Source organism: Paralichthys olivaceus, chromosome 5 (genome assembly GCF_024713975.1).
Source record: "Paralichthys olivaceus isolate ysfri-2021 chromosome 5, ASM2471397v2, whole genome shotgun sequence".
NCBI classification, from domain to species: domain Eukaryota; kingdom Metazoa; phylum Chordata; class Actinopteri; order Pleuronectiformes; family Paralichthyidae; genus Paralichthys; species Paralichthys olivaceus.
In genome coordinates, this window is record NC_091097.1 from 21,056,581 (window position 1) to 21,078,859 (window position 22,279).

At 40.4% G+C, this 22,279-nt stretch overlaps 1 protein-coding gene across 1 annotated transcript; it reads right to left on the bottom strand.

Moving 5' to 3' along the window:
• Window positions 1–20,177: 20,177 nt before the first annotated feature.
• On the bottom strand, window positions 20,178–21,925 carry LOC138407674 (golgin subfamily A member 6-like protein 25). The gene is made up of 2 exons (XM_069524657.1): window positions 21,791–21,925; window positions 20,178–21,711 (listed from the first exon to the last, which is right to left on the bottom strand). Exons 1-2 carry the CDS (start codon window positions 21,800–21,802, stop codon window positions 20,443–20,445), a joined length of 1,281 nt encoding a protein of 426 aa, XP_069380758.1. The 5' UTR covers window positions 21,803–21,925; the 3' UTR covers window positions 20,178–20,442.
• Between the last annotated feature and the right edge of the window lie 354 nt (window positions 21,926–22,279).

A 22,279-nucleotide genomic window follows, 5' to 3' on the forward strand; every position in this document is an offset into this window, starting at 1 on the left:
GAATCTATCTGATAAATATGATTTAAACCAGTGTAGTGCTGTTCCTTTAATTCCTATATGTTGTTCTAATCTCTGTAGCAGAATCTTATGATCTATTGTGTCAAAGGCTGCACTAAGGTCCAACAAGACGAGGACAGAGACAAGTCCATCATCTGATGCCATAAGAAGGTCATTGGTGACTTTCAATAGTGCCGTTTCTGTGCTGTGATGGGTTCTAAATCCTGACTGAAATTTGTCCAATAAACCGTTACTATCTAAGTAACCACACAGCTGGTTAGCAATGGCTTTTTCTAGGATTTTGGAAATGAAGGGCAGGTTGGATATGGGTCTATAGTTAGCTAAAACCTCTGGATCAAGCGTAGGCTTTTTAAGCAGAGGTTTAATAACGGCTACCTTAAAAGCCTGTGGTACGTAGCCGGTTAGCAAAGACATATTAATCTGATTTCAAATGGAACGGTCAATTAGGGGGAGGACTTCTTTAAAAAGTCTAGTTGGAACAGAGCCCAGCTGACAAGTAGTTGGTTTAGATGATGAAACTAACGAGGTCAGTTCAGGAAGATCAATAGAGTAAAATTTGTTTAGACATAAATCTGGTGCTATGGTTTCAGGACCAGACAATGTATCAGTGTTATTCACTGGGAGGAGGTGGTGGATTTTATCCCTGATGGTTGTAATTTTATTAGTGAAGAAGCTCATGAAGTCATTGCTTCTCAGATCTAGAGGAATAGATGGGTCAGTAGAGGTGTGACTTTCTGTCAGCCTGGCTACAGTGCTGAAGAGGAACCTGGGGTTGTTCCTATTTTCATCTATTAGTAATGAATAATAAGAGGTTCGGGCATTTCTAAGTGCTTTTTTGTAATTTATAAGGCTATTCTTCCAGGCTAGGTGGAAGTCTTGGTGATTGATGGAACGCCACTTCCTTTCTAGCTTCCGCGATGTCTGTTTTAGAACGCGCGTTTGGGAATTATACCATGGAGCTAATCTCCTCTGACTTACATTCTTCTTTTTTAATGGGGCGACAGCTTCAAGTGCTGTTTTTAGTGAGGCTGCAGTACTATTTACAAAGTTATCAACAAGTGTGGGAGTAAGGTCTTGATAATCTTCTTGTATAGTACTGACACATGGCTGAGAGGGAAGGGAAGAGGGGAGCAGTTCTTTAAATTTGTGAACAGTTTTGTCAGATAGACATCAACTATAGTAGAACTTCCGTTCAGAATTGACGTAATTAACAATTCTGAATTCAAATGTAAGTAAAAAATGGTCAGACAGAAGAGGGTTCTGTTGGAATAGTTATATTTTCTATGTCAATGCCATATGTCAGGGCAAGATCAAGAGTGTGATTCAGGCAGTGGGTCGGTTGATTCACATGTTGAGTGAAACCAATCGAGTCTATTATTGATTTAAATGCTGAACTAAGGCTGTCATTGGCAACATCTACATGAATATTGAAATCACCTGCTATAATGATCTGATCTGTTTTAAGAACTGTTTTAAGATAACTGCATTTATCACTGCAGAAATCTTTTGTGATTTACCTCTAAACCTCTGATTAAATTATTATTATAATTGGGATCAGATGTTTTTTCCCTTCCCATAACCCCTTTTGGTCCAAAGTTCCAAAACTTTCAATACCAATTGTTTTTGTTCTCCTTTGCCTAATAGAACATGGAGATCAGAATTTGATACCTTTCCAGTGAATCAATCTAAGCTACTGAGACAACACAGTGATTGAACACACAAGAAAGTGTTACTTACAGAGGTGAGGGAAGAGTTAAGAATCTTCCATTGATATGCATGTATCAAATCCTCTAGTTACATCTACGCCTTGTGATGTTAAAATTAACATATTACTCAATGAACACATCAAATCTCTACCAATAAAATCTATCAGCCAGCGTGGTGACAACAAAAATTAATGTTTAAAATTTCCTTAACCTCATTTTAACAAAACAATGGTACAGTGTATCTCTCTATATACTGTCCCCAGCTCCACCGCTACTCAATCACACTATGTGTATTGGTTCTCAGGACAATCCCTGATCTAATGTCCAATTTTGCCACATTTGAAACAAGCGTAAGTTCTTCCACGTCCCCTTCCTCTCCGTCCATGACCTTTCTTGTGCCCGCAGACTTGGTTTTGATATGCTGCCAGCTGTCCTTTTTCTTTTTCTTGCTGTTCAAGAGTTTTTCTGCATGATCAGCATGACCCCATGGTGGATTCACCATTCTCCACTCCTGTGCAGAGACGGATCTTGCCACTTTCGAATACTGAGTCCCCATCTCAGTCATCAGCAGTCTCTGCTGTTCAGTGCTGGTTCCAGTTGCACTGCATACCGCTCCCCCACTTAACACTTGTGGGAGAGATGAAATGGTAGGTTCTTTCATATTGGTGAATGTCCATGGTCTGTAGATCAGCTGAGTGTTTCCATCTCCTGCAGCCACCTCCACCATCGGTGCTTGCAGGGTTGCATTCAAATCATAAATTGCCTCCTTCCCGGTGCGCCGTGGAGTATGTAAGTGGTGCATGATGGAGGCCTATCCACCTCCTCTGCTGCAACAAGGTCGAGGTCAGGATGGAGGTTAGGGACAGCTGGAGCTGCCGCCTGCGCCCTCTGCACCGGTAGCAGCTGAGTGTCCTGCTGGTCATCACACTGCACCGCTGCTGGCTGTAGTTGTCCTCTCGGTGGAGCTGAGTCCAGATCAGGGTCTAGTCGGACACACTGAGACTTGGAGATTAGTTCAATCCCTACCTTCTGTAAACTGTCCCTGATATTCACTTCAGTTAACCAAAATTCACACGCTCCAGTACAAATATCCCTACATTTCTTTTTTCCTTCTAATTTGTCCTCACTAAGTCGTTCCTCTCTAACTCTTTCCTCTCTAACTCTACGCTTACCATCACTTATTAACATATACTGAACATTAAGAAAAGAAAGTTGAAGTGGATTAGCATTATCCTTATCTTTCTTTCCTTTACCAATGTTTAAACCCTTTTCTCTAATAGGTTGTCTCATCAGTTTTAACATAACTCTTATTTATCAATTTAAACTCCCCATTTGTTCAACAAAATACAAAATTTGGAGGACCAAAGTTATGCTGATATTGGAAAAGACATTTAGAAATTCCCTAATTTATTTTAATCCGTTCTTTTTAATTTACTTTTGTTAAAAATTTGTTGTTAGGATTTTAATTTCAGGATTTAAGTCTTTCTTAATAACCTCAAAAAGCCAATTATACCCCTAATATACTTAAGTTTACTTAAATGTACTTACCTTTACTTACCTTTGGGGGTTGAGAACTTCTCTCTCTCTCTTCTTAAAGCAGATTCATGGCAGTGTCGAGATGATCCTGGCTCAGGTCTCAGTCCTTCAGTCCCAGTCACATCTCCAGTGCAAAACTCTATTTACTATATTATATCATAGTTTGTTAAATCATGAACTCGACGTCAGAACACAATATAACAAGTGTATTAAAATCAACAAACACTCCGTATATTCCTATTATTATATCTTGTATATATCCATACTCCTTAACTCTGTGACCTCCTCTCAGATCACCAACCTGCTTATTCTAATACCATACTCATTAGTTCCCAATTAACTATGTGACCTTCTCTAAGATCACCAACAGGCTTATTCTATATTAACTCTGTGGTCTCCAAGACCACCCGTGATCTCCAAGAACACCCGAAGCTTCCTTGATTCTACATCGGTTCCAAACCTTGCCATGCAGACACGTCTGTCACTCACCCTGTGAGAGAACCGTTTCCCTTCTGAATTTGTCTTCCCAGAAAGACAGTGTCTTTGTGCTAATTGGTCCGCTGGATCACAGCAGTGAGAGCCCTCTTTGGTTCTCAGGCATCAGGCCCTCACGTCTCTACCTTCTTTTGTCAGGGAGGTTGAGGTCAGAGTCCCAGACTCCCTGCGCAGTTTTACCTTTCAGCCCTGAGATCCAGAGTGTCTTCTCACAAGAGTGATCCTGCCGACAACACCAAAATTGTGGTGGCAATTTCTGTGAAACAAGCACAAAGTCAAACACTTCTTTCTGAAAGTTAAATTCAGCATCTGCAGATGGACTCATCAGTACACATCACCTGAATGGCATGCACAAATGAGCAAAGAACATAGGAGAATCAGTGTTCCTATAACTCGCAGCCCCCTCCCACTAAGCATGCAAAGGTATTTATTACCCTCCTGTAGTTTCTCTCAGTGGAGGAGATATCCTGTCCATTTGTTTACATGTTCTGTGGATGACCCCCCTGTGAGACCCCAGGTGTGAGATCCCAATCAGAGATACCAAGAGATACCATAAAGTTGTGGTTTCTCGAGGCCATAAAGCTCAAGTCTCTTAAGCCACCATCATAAACCTTAAGGTTACCCATTTAGATTAACAATTTGGTCAACTCTTTGGTCAGTTATTCACATACATACATCATGCAATTAAACATACACAAATGTAAAAATTTCCATTACAGGAGCAATGTAAGCCATGCTTCAGCATAAGGTCATATATCGTCTGGGGCTCAGTGCATCGCACTGTGATCATGTTGGTGGCAGACCCAGGTGGCAACACTACCAGGCTGTGGGGTTCCTGTCAGGGTGACATGAAACAAACAAACGATTTGTGGAAAAGGAGTATATAAACTTTTCTTTTTTTTTTTGAGAAAAAACATCATCCTATGGTCTGCAACAGTCAGCTCTTTTCTTAGGGTCCGACTGCACGCTTTCACCAATGCTACTGTCTTCATGACATTTTCGTACAAGCTAACTCCTGGCTGAATCTCAGTGTATGTGACACTATATTGGTTGACAATTTCAGTCAATGGTTGTTTATCTGTCAACAATAACTCAAAAGCTCCAGAGCCCAATAGATTAAACGTCGGGTCTGCCCATAGCTTCTTCATTGTAGAGAACAGTTTGGCTATATAGCTCCAAACACCAGCGCTGGATAGGTGAGCGCAAATAACTCTCAAATGCTGGGTCTCATTTTCTGTACAGTTCCACCTGCTCATGTACCACCAAGACCTGATGTGGCTTAATTGATGTGAGGCTGTGGCACACGGCACCATCGGACAACCACTGTCATGTACTCCATCATTTTAAAGCTTGTCGAGCAGACAGAGATCTGTTTCTGAGGAGAAACCAAGCACAGAATGATCTCTTCTGCTTTTATGCACTGATGAGGACCTTAAAATGTCCGTACAGATCTGAATCATCCCACTTCATAAATTTAACCAAACACCCCTTGTTTGTCTCACCAAGGTTTCTCATTTTTTTAAACAAAAGGTGGTTGGATAAATTACAAAATATCTGGTTGGATATACAACATGTGATTGGATAAATGAGAAACCTGGTCGGAGCAACGACGTCCGGTCGAATAAACGAGAGGTGGTCGGATAAATGAAAAAACATCTGGTTGGATATTGTGGTGGCAATTTCTGTGTCTCTTAAGCCACCATCATAAACCTTAAGGTTACCCTTTTTAGATTAACAATTTGGTCAACCATTGTCCGCTCATGCAATTAAATGTAATTTCCATTACAGGTTAAAACAAATAGGAGAATGTAACAAACTTCAGGAGCTTGAAGTACCATTGGAATCTTTTTTTTTTTTTATTTTAACTGAATTTTGGAGAAGCAGATTGTCCTCAACTAGATGCATTGGATAATCCATAGTAGAAAACAGGAGAGCTGACAGAGAGCTTTTTCTTGCAGCATTCAATTCCATTGCCATCTTCTCCTGAGCCCCCTGTGCCTCGACAGCAACGGCAGCTGCCATCTCTTCCAGAGCCTCCTGTGTCTGGACAGCAGCGACAGTGTCAGCTGCCATCTCTTCCAGAGCCTCCTGTGTCTGGACAGCAGCGACAGTGTCAGCTGCCATCTCTTCCAGAGCCTCCTGTGTCTGGACAGCAGCGACAATGTCAGCTGCCATCTCTTCCAGAGCCTCCTGTGTCTGGACAGGGAGAAGGAACTCTGTCTCCTGAAGCCCCGTAAATCACCTTTCCTTTGCTACATGAACACAATCAGACACATTAGAAGACAGATACAAACGGAGGCTCAGAGGTGTGTGTGTGTTTGCATTAATGTGTGTGATACTTACAATAATCCAACAGGAGCCAGCCTCACCTCCAGGTGTTTGGTCAGCTTCACTGCTGGCACATTGTTGAACTGGAGACAAGAACAGACACAAAATAAGAGATAAGACAACCTGCATCCTCTGTGTCATCTGTCCCCTTGGTGTCAGAGAGTTAAAACCACAACCTGTTAGTTATAATAGTTTTCAGGATTGTATCAGTGCCTCATCCATAAGCAAGTCATACACTATACTGAGCCTTTATAATCAGTATCAAAGTCCCCGTCTCTTCTCTGCCCACTTAAATACTTCTTATTCATCCAGTGATGAAATGTAACAGAATACTTTATATTAACAAAAGTAAAAGTAAAGTCACATTATTAAAACCTACTCTACTATAAGAAAAATAGGTCATTAAAATATTTGCATAAATACATTTGGTCAGAAGTATAAATGCATGTATATCTGCATGTATATCTGTATGTATGTATATGTATGTATGTATATATATATATATATATAGTATTTTTATAAATGCGATTTTAATTTTATTTTGGTAAATCATTTGTTTTATTATATTTCTAATATCTATTTGGTATGTATCATAATGCATATCAACAATGAACTGGTGTCTTTCTTGTTTTGCACAAGTTAAATCTGGATATATAGATGTGTCATGATGTCAAGAATTATAGTTAGAGAACAGTTTTAGAAGTGTGGTCATAGACACAGCTGGATGAGGTTTGTGTGACACAGAGTCTCAAACCTACAAAGCAAAGACACATACTCTCTTTTCAACGTTGGGCTCAACGACTGCACAGTCAGGAGTTTCGAGCTCAGCAACAGCGTTTAGTGTCTGTTCCGTCTTCGAAAGCTTGACATACGGCATGTCATCATCCTGCTAGCTCTCACATTTTCTCTTTCTGTGGAAAAACAGAAAAAACACAGAAAGCATGAATTACCAATGTTTAAAACTGTGAGGAAAGAAAAGAACATGAAAGCATCTCAATCAAAGAAATATAAATTCATGACAGAAAAGGTGACTGTGAACTAGTCAGGCAGACTTACTGTGAGTGGCGGTTGTTCACGGGAAAAGGAAGTCTGTCTCCTGGAGCCCCGTAAACCCCCTTTCCTTTGCTACATAAACACAATCAGACACATAAGAAGACAAATAGAAACAGTAGCTCAGAGGTGTGTTTGTGTGTGTTTGCATTAATGTGTGCGATACTTACAATAATCCAACAGGAGCCAGCCTCACCTCCAGGTGTTTGGTCAGCTTCCCTGATGGCACATTGTTGAACTGGAGACAAGAACAGACACAAAATAAGAGATAAGACAACCTGCATCCTCTGTGTCATCTGTCCCCTTGGTGTCAGAGAGTTAAAACCACCACCACACACATTTATACCTAACCCAGCCTTGTATAATCTCTGTCCTGATCTTAATATTGTCCTCCTGAACATGATGAACCAAAGATGAATAATATCTGTAACTTGTAGTTGCTCTGTGGTGCTTCCCAGAACTCTAAAGCACAGCACTATCACTGACACCACTGATTCTTTAATCAACCACAGAAGAAATCAATCATGCACAGTTTTTACAATTTAATGAAAGAAGAATTTCTTTGTGCCAAACGGGAGGTTTCTACCAATGTAAACGTTTCTATACTCGGTCAGGTTCACTACTCTGAGTACTCATGAATTACCCCCTCCTCCATTAATAAGTATCTTTCTTGATACAGGTATTGATAAAGTTCCTCTGAATCGCTCTCTAACCTATAGTTAGTACCTTACCTGTGTCTGGATGTGAGGCCCTGCCTGGCTGAACACGGGGCCTGACTGCAGGACACTTAGCTGCTGGTGGTTTATGGCAGCAGCCAGTTCACCATTGGGTTTCAGGAGGATGCTGCTCCAAGCTGAGAGGTGATGCTATTGGGGGGGGGGTCCTCATCAGAACCAGTCCAGTTGAACAAGTCATGCCATTCCTGAGCAGGGACATCTTGAGGAAGTGGATGGTTATTTGTGCCCTCTGACAATTTGTTGACCACTGCCCAGACCATGTCCAACAACTCTTTGTCGTCCATCTCCTCCAAAGTAAGGTCACTTTCTGCCCTCAGGTCCATACAATTCTGGTGTGTAGCCGTCCATTTCATTGTTGTTCTTCTGTGACATTGATGAGAAACTGGGTTTGAGACACTGCAACAAGCTTACATGCTGATAAATACAAATGAATGATCCAATATTATCATGTATTATGAAATAAAACTAAACAAGTGTAACCCTTCTGAGAGGAAAAGAGAATAGTACTGAAAAATAGTAACTAGGTTCAATAACCAGTGAAATCAGAAGTTCTAAGATCGACTATGGAGCCCAGGATTGATCAAACGATGACGCAGGAGTATACGCTTCCCTATTTATTACAGGATGGGAAGGATGAATAAAAACATCAATCACACAAATTATCACAACTCTTACCCGGGTAAGTATAGAAAATAAAAAATAAAATAAAGTTTTGCAGCTGCGTTTTTTCTAAAGTTCAGTTCACCTGTTTTCAGTCACTGTTCAGTCAACACCGTGAAGGTGGAAAATCAGTCCCACCGCACTGTTGCGTGGATGGTGTGTGTGTGTATGTGAAGTGTAAAAGGATTCAGGTTCCACGGCGTAGTACCTCTAAGTATCCTCCGGGGTCTGGCTCGCCATCAAACTTTGACTGGCTCCAACATCCAGGTAGGTCAAACTCTCAATGGGTCCATCAAAAAACCTGACCTACGATAAATTGGATCAGAGCATTCATCTTAATTTTCTCAAATCTCAAAAAATGAATTATAGAACATTAATCATGTTAAATCTACATAAACTCTTTATCAATAGAGAATAGGCCTGGGCCGATAATCAATAAATCAATTAATCACACGATAAATTAAAATGAACTCGATAATTTTTCCGGCCTCGATTTATTGCCATGTGCATGCGCGTTTGTTTTCCTCTTCTCTCACCTCCAAGCAGGCTGGATGACAAGAGGGTTCACTCTGAGCTCGGTCTCAGCACCTGGGGGCGTTTGTTCCATAGCGGAATGAACAGAGTGAACCCTCTTGTCAGTCATCCAGTCTCTTTGTCTCTGTGGGGGGAGGCAGGGCCGCTAGCATTGGCTCTACACCAAGCAGCAACATCCCGGGCTGAGCACTGAGGCAAAAAACTGCAGTTCACTGGGTGGCCACTTGAGGCTGGCTCCAAGAGGGAGTCAATGGGAATTGACTCCCATGTTAAAACGCCAGACTTTAGAGCAGAATTAAACCTGTTTACAGCCTGGTTCAAAATACGGTTTTAGACTCAATCAGTAAGTTCTTCCTTCATGACAACTATGTATTATCTGTTTAGATAATACAGAGGTTTGAAATTGTGAATAATTATCACTTGATTGACACGTGACGTCACCGTTAGCTCGTCACTCTGGCTGTTAGCCTGTGGTCTGCTCGGCTTCACGTGAGCTAACAGGCTAATCCCTGTCACCGAACGCGACCGGGTCTGGGGAGGAGTTTTCACTCACATGTGAATATTATCGTTTGTTGTTCGGCTGATTGTCCTGACGGAGAAGTGTCTGTGGTGTGTAAAGTACTGCCTTTTATTTACGTGTCAGTAGTGATGAGCAGGTATCATTGTCTCTGTACCTGGCTGGTTAGCTTAGCTCCGCTAACCTCCAGGCAACATACCAGCAGTAATGGCAATGCTAACGGGAGCGGCATGACATGAAGTGGTTCACACAGCGGAGAGAGGAGCGTTAGAGTTTATGGTGATAAATCTTTTAAACTGAAGGCGACTGTGTGTTTAGTGAATGAGCTCCACCAAGTTAGATATTTAACGTTATGTAAAGTTGTTCAGCTCCCCAACCTATTTGGCTTGACTATGTTACTGTGGGTAACTTCAGTAATAATGTTTTATTAGATTATTGGTTCAGAAATAACGTTAGTGCAGCTGCTGCAGTGTGAAACTTGTTGAGCTGGACTTTATTTATGAATGAACAGTTTACCTACCAGGTATAGACCTGTTTTCATAACTTACTAACAATTAAAGCAAATGATTGCACATGATGCATTACATTATAAATGCAATACTTTTAATGTGAAAGAACTCCATACTGCACATTCATTGTAGTACACTGTTTAATCCCAAACCATATTCAAATACATAGTTGAATATCCACAGAATATAAGGACATAGACTTTGTTTGAAAGTAACACTTATCTCGGCAATAATGCCATACTTTATGTTTCCTGTCATTTTATTAGGGACGGACGAACCTGAGGGACACAGCTGTGCTGACCGTGTTCTGTCTCTTATGACAAAAAAGAAAAGACTTTTTATCTAAAGTTTATCAAATCAGAAAGTAAAAGATGAACATTGTTGTGATAACAGTGTTCATTTTACCAACCATAATGGATATAGAAATTGACTCAATATTATCATGTTGACCAGCCTGAAGCTGCCGATCTCCACCTTGTTGCTGCTGCCACAGTGGATTCAGAGGACATCAGGTGTTGCAGTGCTTCATGTAATGAAATGAAAAAAGTCACGTTAAAGGATGTTTTATGCTGAAATCATTGTCATATCTGTAGATATTAAGGAACAGAGGAGAAACACGATTATTTACAGATACTGTACAATACAATAGCCTACAATAATTTTTACACATGTAATATGAGCTGTGTTAAGCAGCCAAGACTGGTACTTATAGTTTATTCTGTGTTCAGCAGGTGGAAGCACCACAGATTTCAGCCAAACTGATGTACTAAAAAAAATAAACATTGTACAAAAAAATGTCTTTCTACCACATCTGTAATAACCAAATGAGCAAGGTGAGCCCATCAACACGGACGAGCCAGTTCAAAAGTGGTGGCAACAAAAAAAAGCATCACAACAAAGTTGCATGCCCACCTAAAGCACAACCACCCAACCCAGTGTTCCCAGCTGGGGAAAAAAAAGTGCACCTCAAGATGCAGAGCCTTCGTCCCGAAAGTCAACACTCACTGAGGCGTTTGGTCGACAAAGTAAATATAAATGGAGCAAAAATGGTGTGCGCTCAAAGAAACTGTAGTTCGCTGCATCGCAAAAGAAATGCTGCCCTTTAGTACAGTTGAAAAGCCAGCATTGAGAGAGATGCTGCAAACGTTTGACAGACAGACAAAACGAATTGCCTGCAAGAAAATACATGTCACAAACGGCCTAAATGTTCAATATTTATTGAAGTGCAATTTTGTTAATCGAGACTTGATAAGCCATTTTATTTATTGTCTTGGTTGTGTGTGGTTTTATATTTGAGTGCTGTTTTTGCTAACAGAGATTGAGAGTCCATTTTATTCTTTGTTTGTTTTATTTATTTAGGATATTTCAACGTTCCTGAAATTACAATTACGATGGTAAAAAATTACTGAAAAATAAAAGTTTATTGTATTTGAAAGAGTGTGCATTATTATGATATATTATCATGTTGGCAATAATATCGTTTATCGGCAATAATTCGTGGGACAATATATCGTCCAGCAAAATTTGTTATCGTCCCAGGCCTAATAGAGAATAACAATTTTACTCAATTACTGTTGCAACATGCTATCACAATGTTCAGTAATAAAATAAGCAACACTCAAAATATCAGATTATGTTATTGAATAATCTTCCTCACTCCAAATCAACAGTATCAAAATATCCTGTGCTCTTTACATCGTAATTAGCACATAAAACAATATCAATCATCTAGAAAGAAAAATATGTAATGTGCACAGCTAATAAAATATGGCTGGATGAGCTTAGAATGCACAAATAAGGTGCTAAACACACACATAATACAGCTCTATGTGCAACAAAGGAGCAAACAAATGTCTCACAATGCACCTTTAAAATGTCGGATCAGGCCTTCAGCATTAATGTGTGGTGTGTCGTAGCGTGTCTCTCTCGCGCCAATCAGCACCGGAGCTAGTGCTCTGATGTTAGCTCCTATGCTAACGGTTTAACTCGTTGCATTAGCTATTAGCCTTTAGCACATCAAGACGGCCGCTCACCGATGCGTTTCTCTTCCCGAGAGGTTCCTCCGACTGTGCTCACACAGGTCCTGGTCGTCCCGGGAGATTTCTTCGGCAGCTTTTCCGAGTCTGATCCACTTTTCTTGTTTTATCTTCCTATGGTGAGTGTCTGCTTAATGCGCCTTGCTCTCTCTCTTCCCGGCAACTTCAGAGGAAGTGAACCTGCTCCGATCAGCTCAATGGGCGGGGCTTCTTTTCTGATTGGGTGACAGACCGTCTCCAACCCGTCTCCTTCAAACTAAAACTCTCTATAAATTATTTTATTATGGTTCTATCTCTCCTTTTAGATAAACATCTGTTTTTTATTATTAACCAAAACGTAGTATTAATGAATTGATTTTTCCACCATGAATTTCACTTGTCGTCATTCAATCAACTAATTTATTGTTTTTAATACAGATTTTTAACCTGGGTTACACAAGAATCTAATACTTTTATTTAGAAGCTGTTTTGTTGTGATATTTTTTCACTGCGATTTTGAGCTAAATGGAGATATGGACACTTCCTATACTTCTATATACTATATACTATACATCCACTGTCATGATTACACCTGATTTCTTTGGAACTATGTTCTTTCAGATACAAATAAAAAAATCTATTCTATAGTTATCTTACAGGATCACATAACTGCCTCGTCCATAAGCAACTCATATACTTTACCACACACATTTATACCTAACCCAGCCTTGTATAATCTCTGTCCTGATCTTAATATTGTCCTCCTGAACATGATGAACCAAAGATGAATAATATCTGTAACCTGTAGTTGCCCTGTGGTGTTTCCCAGAACTCTAAAGCACAGCACTATCACTGACACCACTGATTCTTTAAACAACCACAGAAGAAATCAATCATGCACAGTTTTTACAATTTAATGAAAGAAGAATTTCTTCGTGCCAAACGGGAGGTTTCTACCAATGTAAACGTCTCTATACTCAGTCAGGTTCACTACTCTGAGTAATCATGAATTACGACCTCCTCCATTAATAAGTATCTTTCTTGATACAGGTATTGATAAAGTTCCTCTGAATCGCTCTCTAACCTATAGTTAGTACCTAACCTGTGTCTGGTTGTGAGGCCCTGCCTGGCTGAACTGGGGGCCTGACTGCAGGACACCAGCTCTGTCTCCCATCTAGCCCTAATGTAATCAGTTGAAGCACTCGTACAGTCTCTGAGGTTTTTATATAACACAGATACCACCTTGATTTTTGACCCATTATATACTCGCATTTGTACATCTATCACTCCGTTTAATATTTTTGCGCTCCCTATTTCCCTTATAATATAATCCCTTAGCTGTAGTTATCTAAAAAAAATCCTAATTTTTTAATCCATACATTTCTCTAAGGTCCTGAAAAGACATTATGTTTCCATTCTTTAGTATTGTACACATGGCAGTGATTCCCTTCCTCTCCCAGTTCCTGTATGTCAGGTCACTCAAGTTTGGCTTGAATCTTTCATCATATGCAATCCAGCTCAACAATCTCACTTTCTTTTCCAATCTATGCCTTTTATTGAAATCAGCCCAGATAATCAGTGTGTGGGAGGTTATTGGATCTATTGAACCTTTTAGTAGTTTTTATCAATGTAATGTTGCCCAAAAGGGATTGCACTGGTTTGTTAGCCACCCTCATCTCAATCTCTTTCCATTTGGAGTTATAATGCTTGTCACACCACTTGACCAAGTTGTGCTGCCTCATAATAATCCTTTAAATTTGGGAGTGCCATACCCCCCCGATTCTTAGCCAGTTGTAGCGTGCTATATTTTATTCTTGGTTTTTTACCACTCCAAATGAACCGCGATATCATTTTGTCCCAGGTTTTAAATCTTTCTAACTGTATCTTGACAGTAAGGGATTGGAAGAAATACAATAGCCTCAGGAAAATGTTCATTTTAATAATGTCAATCTTTGAACTCAACTCCAGTGATATGGTCGACCATCTCTCAATATCCTCTTAATTTGTATATGAATCTGATCACAATGAAAACATGGCTGGAATTATCTTCTGAAGATGGCTTATCTGTTTTGTTAGGGTTACCCCAAGATATTTTATGCTTTCTGAGTTCCATTTCCATTTATAAGCATTTGTAATTTCTTGGGAAGGGGTATAATTAAAAGCCAGAATCTGTGTTTTATTCACATTTGTTTTATATAATGAGTGGTCTCCGTATATACTTATATACTTAAATGTGTTAGGCTTGTATCAGGTCTTTCTAAATATATTATTACATCGTCTGCAAACAGACTTATTACATGTTTTTGTTTTTTAATATGTATTCCCTTTATTTCCTCACACTGTCTTATAGCCTGCGCCAGAGGTTCAATGTATAAGTCAAAGAGGAGAGGGGACAGGCAACATCCTTGGCGTGTTCCCCTCTGTAGCTTTATGCTTTTTGTTAGACTACCATTCATTTTTATTCTAGCTATAGGATTCTGGTTTATTGTATTGCTGCATTTAATGGCGAAAGCCTTTTCGCCATCAAGACTCAGCAATATAGCCTTAGTTTCCTTCATTTGTATCGAGTTTACTATTTGCAGGGTCCTTCTTATGTTCGCTAATGTTTGTCGTCCCGTAGTAAATCCAGTTTGGTCCTCGTCAATTAATTCTTTCATGAAATTCTGATCTCTCCTTGCTATAATGGATGTGTATATGTTGTAATCTACATTGAGCATAGAAATGGGTCTGTAATTGTTACAATATTCTGCGTCTTTACCCTCCTTGGGGATTACAGATATGATTGCTTCATTACATGAGGGTGGCAATCTACCTTCCTTAAGGGCAGTGGCGGTTCTACATTGAGTTACTCCCCGGGCGAGGGGTGTTATATAAAGTAGAGTAATTTGTATAGTCTTTTTCCCTCGGATGCAGTTCAAGCCATACATCAACCAGTCCATGTTCCTTCAACGACATGTTTACAAATTTAGATATATGTGTCTTATTTCTTTTTATACTTGTTGTGTCTACCCTATGATCCATTATCATAATAAAATCACCAGCACATATCACTATACCTTCAGATTTTAAGGCCATGACTGGGAATAATGATTTAAAGAATTGTTTAGTACTCTCTGGAGGGGCATATACATTAATTAAGGTAACCATCTCTTCCTGTAGTTTCCCCTTCACTATAATATATCGTCCTTCTGTATCCTTGATTTCTTTTAGACATTCAAATTTTGTTGAGTTTTGTGTAAGTATAGCCAAACCTCTTTTGTTCCTTTGTTTACAAGTACTGTAATAGGTGTTTCTAAAACCACATTTCTTCAGCTTTTCATGCTCTTCCTGGGAAAGGTGTGTTTCCTGCATGAAGATAACTTGAGCCTTAAGTTTTCTCATTTTCAAAATTATCTTAGTCCTTTTAATTGGATTATTTAACCCATTGACATTTAACAACACTAACGATATGCTGTTCATTTATAGCTTTGGAAAATGGCATTATACTCCATGATATATATATATATACATATATATATATTATATACCATGAGAACAAAAAATAGCCAAAAGAACATTGAGCAACTCAGCAATAAAAAAAAAATCGAACTAAGAATACATCAGTAGGCACTTGCCCCCCACGTTTCCCCCGTGGGTTGAGGGGAAATTCAGATGAAATATGGGGGCCCCTCCTTAGTGAGGTCCATTCTTGTTATCCAGATTCTCTTGAGCATCTGTCTCATTAATTCAATTCAATTCAATTTTTTTTATATAGCGCCAATTCATAATTTACATTATCTCAAGGCACTTTACATTTAAAAGTCAAGACCTTAAAACAATATTAACGTAGAGAAACCCAACAGTTCCCACAATGAGTAAGCACTGTGGGGAGGAAAAACTCCCTCATTAACAGGGAGAAACCTCTGGCAGAACCAGGCTCAATGTGAGCGGTCATCTGCCTCGACCGGTTGGGGTGAGGAAAGAAAAGTAAGGGGGGAGGAAAGGAGAGATGGGTGGAAAGCGGGGGAGAGAAGAGAGAGATGAGGTGGAGAGAGAGAGACCGGGAACAATTGGGCACCATCAGTATCAGGGCTGACTATAACAATAACAATGTAGTGATCTACAACAGGATTATATATATTAATGAATTACTGAGTTATTGTAATTAATGATAACAATGGTGATGGTAGTCGTTGTTGTCCTGCAGTCCCGGTGCCAGAGTTATCTGAAACGAGAGAGAGAGAAGAGCCAGAGGGACTATGGGAGGACAAAGTGACACTTTGACATGATGACATGTTAAAACTAATAAATAAATAAATAAACAGGTGTGGGGGGGCAGAGAGACAGAGAGACAGAGGGAAGTGACGAAGTGCTCAGTGCATAATGGGAGTTCGCCCAGCAGTCTAAACCTATAGCAGCACAACTAAGGGATGGTTCAGGACTCACCTGATCCAGCCCTAACTATAGGCTTTGTCAAAGAGGAAGGTTTTTAGTTTTACTTTAAATGCTGGGACAGTGTCTGCCTCCCGAACCCAGATTGGGAGCTGGTTCCATAGGAGAGGAGCCTGATAGCTAAAAGTTCTACCTCCTGCTCTCCTCTTACAGACTCTTGGAACCACTAGAGAGCCTGTGTTTTGGGAATGAAGTAATCATTATAGCTCACACATACAGCGTCCGATCAGTCCTAACAGTGAAGACTGAAGACCTATATACAATCTCTTAGACTATTTGTCTTCAGTGTCTAACATGTGTTATCTTTCACTTACCTATTCATTTAGATGCACTTACATACTTTATTTGTCCTTTCCTCGGTATTTCTGTAGTTTATGTTTTGCTCGTGTTGCGGTGTCCTCTTTGTTTCCTACCTGTTGCCATGGCCATGGGCCGGTGTCCCAGTGTATCCTCATTCTGGCCATAGGTGTCTAGAAACGGATTCCTCTCTCTTTTAAAACTTTTTTGATTCCCGCGTACTCCTTTCTTTTCTGAATTATTTCCGTGGCATAGTCACATTATTGGAAATAGTATTAGTTAGGTGATAAGTTGCAACATCATGTCCCAATTGGAGATTAGCCGTGCTGCACTGCTGCTGTGCCTGTGGAACAAAGAAGAAATGAACAATTAAGCCACAGTATCACTAATTCCAGCTCTGTCCAACAATCCATATATAATAGCTCCAAAGACTCCTGGAAGAGAAATTGTCCTACCCTGAAGAGCAGTCATCCACAGGAGGAAAACACAGAAGGTGGCCACCTCACAGCCCCAGTGGTGTGACTACTCTTGGAGATTCTCCCATCACAGTGTCCTCTCCATGCAGTCTCTCTGAATCTTCATCTGACGTGTCTGGCTGGAGAGGTGCGTGGACCAGTTCACATGTGAGAACAAAGCCTTTGCAGGGACTGGAGAATATGCTCTGCCTTTTGGGTGAGGATAAATCAATATTTAGGCGAAAAAAATGGATGCGACTAAAGAGGAGATGGAGAGCCCGTCATCAGCAGCGATCACTTAAATAACGTTGACTGTTGTGCTGTGCTCCACGAGGAGTCAAAATAATGTTATTATTTATGACTTTGCCTCACACAGAGCACCAAAAATGTTGTTATTATGTACTTTCCCTTGCGCGGGGTACGATTATGTACTTTCCTTCATGCGGGGCACCATTAAATGGTGTGCTTTTGGGCATTCAATAAATGTGGCTATCAGAGAAATATTAAATATTAATATTAAAAATATTAATATTAAACTGATAAAGGATAAATCGGGGCACAACCCTTCAAAGGAAGGGAAAAGATAGCCAATTTAAGAAATAAGTCTTACTGACTACAAATTTGGAACTCTGATTAATAATTAAATAAATAACTATAACCAAAATTACCACATCAATAGCTAGCAAAGTTGAAGGATATGGAATTCTTGACAGTGTAGAGGTTGGCAAAATTCACACTTATGCAGCATTAATGAAGATGGAGTTTTGAGACCATGTGGCTGAGATCACATGTATGTGTTAAGTTTGTGGAAATGAGTGTGTGAGGTGTTGGTGCCAGGTTAAAGAAAGTAGTTAGATGCATGCAAAGAAACTGATCAGTATAACAGAACTAACATTAACTTTCAAATAACATATTACCAAATATCACAACAACACAATTCAAACTTATAAACATCACATGAAATAGAAATAGGACTAAACAGTCCTTTGCTTAGCCTAGTGTAATAATAGAGCCCAGTTGTGTTACCCGTCCATGAAAAAGAGGGAAAGGTCCTTTTTGGATGTGCTGTTTGAAGTCGAGTGAAGTGGTCTTGTTGGTTTGTGGCTCCTGTTGTGCATCTGCTGGTCAGACCTTGTGTCGTGGCCAATTGTGCTGAAGTTCTTAGGCAGGCTCTCGCGTCACTGCCTTTGGAAGGTTTTAGCAGTCTGCTCCAGGCAGGCCTGCTGGAAGTTGAGGAGCTTGTGTAGGGAGGAAGTCTCCCTGGCTGGGAGAGCAGGGACAGAACCTACTCCACCAGGAGCGGTCAGCAGGGGAAGAGGCAGAACAGAGAAGAGAGCTAGGAAACTCGGCTTATATTGGCCTTGTGACCTCATGGGTCATGGGGCACACAGTGACCAATAGTGGTTGAGAGTTGTCTTCAGGAGCAGTTTTACCACCTATATGTGAAGATGAAGCACCCTGGGAGACTGAGTTCTGCAAGCTCTCCTTTGTCTCCAGAGCAAAGGAGACATGCGGTCAGGCTTTTGACTACACATGTAGGCCCAACTATGGTTCACAGATACCAGGTCCCAACATGACATTATGGCTTCATTGAATGAAAATGTATTTAACCTATCTCGATGTGCTTCTTCAGGTTGGACGGGGAGTTTTTGAATGCCAATATTTCAGTCACTCTCTGTAGGCATAACAGGCACTTAATCCGGTAGGAAGAATCTTTCACTCCAATTTACGAAAATATTTCTTGAAAATACGGCCGGTGTAACGTTATCTTCATCACCATCACGGAGTTCACCAAGTTTCACCACTTTAGTCGAGATGCTTGTCATCTGCTACCGGAGCATTAACGTTAGCAGCAGAGCCGGCAGCAAGTGCTTCCATGATGGCATCAATAATGTGACATGCCCGTGTAGTAAAATTTCTGTTCATTACACTGTGTCCCATATGAATGTCACTATGTACCTTTAATCTGCACTGCAAACTGAGGAGTGATTATAACATAAATTGCTAATGATTACAATAAGTTTAAGACATATATTACGAATCATCAAACGAATCAAACAATATACTCTATGTGTAACAATCAGTATGTAGTGTATGTATAACTTGTGTGAAAAAATGATAATCTTTTTTTTTTTTAAAGGCAGTCTGACAAGAATGAAATATAATGGTTTAAAATCAGAGACAAATATCTTTTAAAAAATAGTAAATGGTTTGGACAGATATAATGGTGTCAAGAGTAAGAAAAACTGTGTAAAAGAAAAAGAGACTCATCATGGTACGGTAGGGGCTCTCCAGAGGGAAAGTCCCAGCTCCAAGGCCAAAGCAACCCAGGTGTTTGGAGGCTTTCCAGGGGTAAACTCAAGTCCAACGTACGCAAGTAACCCCGGTGCTTGGAGACTTTCCAGGGGGAAGGTCGTAACAGGTGTGGCCCTTAAGGATAGATAAAGCGGAGCAACACCACTGTTAGTCAGAGTTCTTCTGGTGCACCTCCGGCTCGCTACTGAATGCTCTCAGGTTTTGTTGTCGACAATAAAACTCTGCGGCTTTTAAGTTGACTTCTACTGCTTTTTTATTTGACTGAATTTTTGGAATTTTTGGACCACGAGTGGAACTTAGTTTTTCACCACAACACCCAGACAAGCGGGACTTCTTCTTCTTCGTGCTTGGCGGTTGACATGACAACGAATGTGTTGTTTAGTGTATATGAAAAAAGAAGCTAACAGGCAAGCTAATTCAGAGGAACAAACTTTACTCTTTCTTATTCAGGTACCAGTCACAGTCACTCTCTTCTTCATGGGGTACATCGAGTGACACTGCCACCCACTGGCATAATATATATTGCAGGCACACGTATATACCACAAAAAGTTTACGGCATTACGTCACCAACTCAAATTTCTTCTGATTTTAATTTGTAGTAATGAGTAACGAAGATGGTTAGGAGAAATGTATTGGAGTAAAAGTACACATTTTACTTAATATATAGTGGAAATATAGTGGAGTAAAAGTGAAAGTTGTCAGAAATAAAAATAACAAAGTAAAGGACAGATATGTGAAATTTCTACTTAAGTAGAAATGTAAAGAAGTATTTGTACTTCGTTACATTACAACACTGGGTAAGGTCAGCTCAGGTGCTGTTGGATGGGCGCTGCTGACTACTTCCAACACTGTGGTTTTCTCAACCCCAGAGCGTGGCGGATTCTCTTCCAGAGTGAAGTCTTCTTTGGTTTCTCAGGGAGAACACTGGAGAGAGACTTCTCCTCAGTGACATCATCCTTATTCTCTCCATTGAGCTCCCGACTGGAAACGTCAGCTTCATGATAGTGGCAGACCACATTGTAAGAAGCTTTGAGCTTCATCAGCTCTTCTTGGAGAACCTTCTTCTTCTGGAGCTCAGTGTTGAACTTCTCCTGGTTGGTAGTCTGATTTTGACAGACCTCATGATAAGAATCTCTGAGCTTCATCAGCTCTTCTTGGAGAACGTTCTTTTCCTGCTTCTCCTCCTGGAGCTCAGTGTCGAACTTCTCCTGGTTGGTAGTCTGATTCAGACAGACCTCATGATAAGAAGCTCTGAGCTTCATCAGCTCTTCTTGAAGAGCATTATTCTCATCCTGAAGCAGATCGCTGGTTTGAGTCTCCTTGTCCATGGAGTCAATCTTTTGGCTGTGAGCTTGCCTTTCCTCCATCTCTGTCACCACAAGCTCAAGCCTGCTCAAATCCCTTTTCAAAAGGGCCACCTTCTCCTTCAGAGCCACATTGTCCTCTTCCAGAGCCTTCACCTTGTTGCTTTGAACAGCCAGTTTGCCATTGTGGGATTTAGAGTGAGCTGTCATTTTCTCCTTCTCCCTCATCAGAATTTCATTGTTCTGTTTGAGCTTCTCTTCCAGAGCCTTCACCTTGTTGCTCTGTACAGCCAGTTCAGCCAGTTTGCCATTGTGGGCTTTAGAGTGAGCTGTCATTTTCTCCTTCTCCCTCATCAAAAGCTCATCGTTCTCTTTGAGCTTCTCTTCCAGAGCCTTCACCTTGTTGCTCTGTACAGCCAGTTCAGCCAGTTTGCCATTGTGGGCTTTAGAGTGAGCTGTCATTTTCTCCTTCTCCCTAATCAGAAGCTCATCGTTCAGTTTGAGCTTCTCTTCCAGAGCCTTCACCTTGTTGCTCTGTACAGCCAGTTCAGCCAGTTTGCCATTGTGGGCTTTAGAGTGAGCTGTCATTTTCTCCTTCTCCCTCATCAGAAGCTCATCGTTCTGTTTGAGCTTCTCTTCCAGAGCCTTCACCTTGTTGCTCTGTACAGCTAGTTCAGCCAGGACACCAATGTGGGCTTTAGAGCGAGCTGTCATTTTCTCCTGCTCCCTTATCAGAAGCTCATCATTCAGTTTGAGCTTCTCTTTCAGAGCCTTAATCTCAGACTGCATTGTTCCACATGTCTGAAAAATGGAAACATGGAATTCATTATTAAAAGACCTGAACCTGAACATACATTTCTAAAAAAAAAATAATTCTTACCAGGATGTCCATTTTGATAAAGGGGGATTTGTAGTTATGAGAGCAGTGTCTTCTTGATGAATTTTTACTGAACAAATCAGCGGTTGTCTCCGTAGGCAGGATTGTTGTCTTCACTAATGAGGACTGTGGTCTTCTCAGTTGACGGTCTATTATTTTCACAAGCTAATAACTTGTTATTTATGTTTGGTAGTTCAGAGGACCAAAGAAATATCCTTTAATGTCTAGAGTTTTTGGTTCTTTGATTGAATTTGATAAGGATTTGCAGGCCAGCAATCCCTTTGATGGTTGCCCCCACATCAATCATCAAAGAAGATTTTTAAGAAGCAACCGTTTCCATGGCAATTTTTATAACTGCACAACATGGCGGCCCCTGGGGGTTTATCAGGTTGACTTCTATATGATGCACATCACTGCGGAGCATACACAAATCCTGAGCTAGGCGGCTACTATACACATGTTGCACTGATAGCTACAGTGATCCCTGTCTGA